This window comes from Dendropsophus ebraccatus, chromosome 2 (assembly GCF_027789765.1).
Source record: "Dendropsophus ebraccatus isolate aDenEbr1 chromosome 2, aDenEbr1.pat, whole genome shotgun sequence".
NCBI lineage: Eukaryota > Metazoa > Chordata > Amphibia > Anura > Hylidae > Dendropsophus > Dendropsophus ebraccatus.
Window position 1 is genome coordinate 216610142 of NC_091455.1, and position 4054 is coordinate 216614195.

The 4054-nt window shown below is 52.4% G+C and overlaps 1 protein-coding gene across 1 annotated transcript; it reads left to right on the forward strand.

The window, feature by feature from the left end:
• Positions 1-2072: 2072 nt before the first annotated feature.
• On the forward strand, positions 2073-3185 carry LOC138784231 (uncharacterized). The gene has a single exon (XM_069959737.1). It carries the CDS (start codon positions 2073-2075, stop codon positions 3183-3185), a length of 1113 nt encoding a protein of 370 aa, XP_069815838.1.
• Positions 3186-4054: the final 869 nt, after the last annotated feature.

The following is a 4054-nucleotide window of genomic DNA, read 5'->3' on the forward strand; positions in this document are numbered from 1 at the left end:
GTCACTGATACTGAGGCAGAAGGCGGTCACCGATACTGCGAGACAGAAGGCGGTCACCGATACAGAGAGGAGGAAGTCGGTCACTGATACTGAGAGGAGGAAGGCGGTCACTGATACTGAGAGACAGAAGGCGGTCACCGAAACTGAGAGACAGAAGGCGGTCACTGATACTAAGAGGAGGAAGGTGGTCACTGATACTGAGAGGAGAAAGGCGGTCACTGATACTGAGAGACAGAAGGCGGTCACCTATACTGAAAGACAGAAGGCGGTCACTGATAATGAGAGGAGGAAGGCAGTCACTGATACTGAGAGGAGGAAGGCGGTCACTGATACTGAGAGGAGAAAGGCGGTCACTGATACTGAGAGGAGGAAGGCGGTCACTGATACTAAGAGACAGAAGGCGGTCACAGATACTGAGAGACAGAAGGCGGTCACTAATACTGAGAGGAGGAAGGCGGTCACTAATACTGAGAGGAGAAAGGCGGTCACTGTTACTGAGAGGAGAAAGGCGGTCACTGATACTGAGAGACAGAAGGCGGTCACTGATACTGAGAGGCAGAAGGCGGTCACTGATACTAAGAGGAGAAAGGCGGTCACTGTTACTGAGAGGAGAAAGGCGGTCACTGATACTAAGAGACAGAAGGCGGTCACCGATACTGAGAGGCAGAAGACGGTCACTGATACTAAGAGACAGAAGGCGGTCACTGATACTGAGAGGAGGAAGGCGGTCACTGATACTAAGAGACAGAAGGCGGTCACTGATACTGAGAGGAGGAAGGCGGTCACTGATACTAAGAGACAGAAGGCGGTCACTGATACTGAGAGGAGGAAGGCGGTCACTGATACTAAGAGACAGAAGGCGGTCACTGATACTGAGAGGCAGAAGGCGGTCACTAATACTGAGAGGAGGAAGGCGGTCACTGATACTGAGAGGAGGAAGGCGGTCACTGATACTAAGAGACAGAAGGCGGTCACCGATACTAAGAGACAGAAGGCGGTCACTGATACTGAGAGGCAGAAGGCGGTCACTAATACTGAGAGGAGGAAGGCGGTCACTGATACTGAGAGGAGGAAGGCGGTCACTGATACTAAGAGACAGAAGGCGGTCACCGATACTGAGAGGCAAAAGGCAGACACTTATACTGAGAGGCAGAAGGCGGTCACTGATACTAAGAGGTGGAAGGCGGTCACTGATACTGAGAGGCAAAAGGCGGTCACTGATGCTGAGAGGCAGAAGGCGGTCACTGATACTGAGAGGCAGAAGGCGGTCTCTAATACTGAGGGGAGGAAGGAGGTCACTGATACTGAGAGGAGGAAGGCGGTCACCGATACGGAGGGGCAGAAGGCGGTCACTGATACTGAGAGAAGGAAGGCGGTCACTGATACTGAGAGAAGGAAGGCGGTCACTGATACTGAGAGGAGGAGGCCGTAACTGATACTAAGAGGCAGAACGTGGTCATTGATACTGAGAGGCAGAAGGCGGTCACTGATACTGAGAGGCAGAAGGCGGTCACTGATACTGAGAGACAGAAGGTGGTCACTGATACTAAGAGGTGGAAGGTAGTCACTGATACTGAGAGGCAGAAGGCGGTCACTGATACTGAGAGAAGGAAGGCGGTCACCGATACTGAGAGGAGGAAGGCGGTCACTGATACAGAGAGACAGAAGGCAGTCACTGATAATGAGAGGAGGAAGGCAATCACTAATACTGAGAGGAGGAAGGCGGTCACTGATACTAAGAGGTGGAAGGCGGTCACTGATACTGAGAGGCAAAAGGCGGTCACTGATGCTGAAAGGCAGAAGGCGGTCACTGATACTGAGAGGCAGAAGGCGGTCTCTAATACTGAGGGGAGGATGGAGGTCACTGATACTGAGAGGAGGAAGGCGGTCACCGATACGGAGGGGCAGAAGGCGGTCACTGATACTGAGAGAAGGAAGGCGGTCACTGATACTGAGAGAAGGAAGGCGGTCACTGATACTGAGAGGAGGAGGCCGTAACTGATACTAAGAGGCAGAACGTGGTCATTGATACTGAGAGGCAGAAGGCGGTCACTGATACTGAGAGGCAGAAGATGGTCACTGATACTGAGAGGCAGAAGGTGGTCACTGATACTGAGAGACAGAAGGTGGTCACTGATACTAAGAGGTGGAAGGTGGTCACTGATACTGAGAGGCAGAAGGCGGTCACTGATACTGAGAGAAGGAAGGCGGTCACTGATACAGAGAGACAGAAGGCAGTCACTGATAATGAGAGGAGGAAGGCAATCACTAATACTGAGAGGAGGAAGGCGGTCACTGATACTGAGAGGAGGAAGGCGGTCACTGATACTAAGAGACAGAAGGCGGTCACCGATACTGAGAGACAGAAGGCGGTCAGTAATACTGAGAGGAGGAAGGCAGTCACTAATACTGAGAGGAGGAAGGCGGTCACTGATACTGAGAGGAGAAAGGCGGTCCCTGTTACTGAGAGGAGAAAGGCGGTCACTGATACTGAGAGGAGAAAGGCGGTCACTGATACTAAGAGGCAGAAGGCGGTCACTGATACTAAGAGACAGAAGGCGGTCACCGATACTGAGAGGCAGAAGGCGGTCACTGATACTGAGATGCAGAAGGCGGTCCCTGATACTGAGAGGAGGAAGGCGGTCACTGATACTGAGAGGCAGAAGGCGGTCACTGATACTGAGAGGCAGAAGGCGGTCACTGATACTGAGAGACAGAAGGTGGTCACTGATACTAAGAGGTGGAAGGTAGTCACTGATACTGAGAGGCAGAAGGCGGTCACTGATACTGAGAGAAGGAAGGCGGTGGCTGATACTGAGAGAAGGAAGGCGGTCACTGATACTGAGAGGAGGAAGGCAGTCACTGATAATGAGAGGAGGAAGGCAATCACTAATACTGAGAGGAGGAAGGCGGTCACTGATACTAAGAGGTGGAAGGCGGTCACTGATACTGAGAGGCAAAAGGCGGTCACTGATGCTGAGAGGCAGAAGGCGGTCACTGATACTGAGAGGCAGAAGGCGGTCTCTAATACTGAGGGGAGGAAGGAGGTCACTGATACTGAGAGGAGGAAGGCGGTCACCGATACGGAGGGGCAGAAGGCGGTCACTGATACTGAGAGAAGGAAGGCGGTCACTGATACTGAGAGAAGGAAGGCGGTCACTGATACTGAGAGGAGGAGGCCGTAACTGATACTAAGAGGCAGAACGTGGTCATTGATACTGAGAGGCAGAAGGCGGTCACTGATACTGAGAGGCAGAAGATGGTCACTGATACTGAGAGGCAGAAGGCGGTCACTGATACTGAGAGACAGAAGGTGGTCACTGATACTAAGAGGTGGAAGGTGGTCACTGATACTGAGAGGCAGAAGGCGGTCACTGATACTGAGAGAAGGAAGGCGGTCACTGATACAGAGAGACAGAAGGCAGTCACTGATAATGAGAGGAGGAAGGCAATCACTAATACTGAGAGGAGGAAGGCGGTCACTGATACTGAGAGGAGGAAGGCGGTCACTGATACTAAGAGACAGAAGGCGGTCACCGATACTGAGAGACAGAAGGCGGTCAGTAATACTGAGAGGAGGAAGGCAGTCACTAATACTGAGAGGAGGAAGGCGGTCACTGATACTGAGAGGAGAAAGGCGGTCACTGTTACTGAGAGGAGAAAGGCGGTCACTGATACTAAGAGACAGAAGGCGGTCACCGATACTGAGAGGCAGAAGGCGGTCACTAATACTGAGAGGCAGAAGGCGGTCACCGATACTTAGAGGCAGAAGGCGGTCACTGATACTGAGATGCAGAAGGCGGTCCCTGATACTGAGAGGAGGAAGGCGGTCACTGATACTGAGAGGAGGAAGGCGGTCACTGATACTAAGAGACAGAAGGCGGTCACCGATACTGAGAGACAGAAGGCGGTCACTAATACTGAGAGGAGGAAGGCGGTCACTGATACTGAGAGGCAGAAGGCGGTCACTGATACTGAGAGGCAGAAGGCGGTCACTGATACTGAGAGGCAGAAGGTGGTCACTGATACTGAGAGGCAGAAGGCGGTCTCTAAT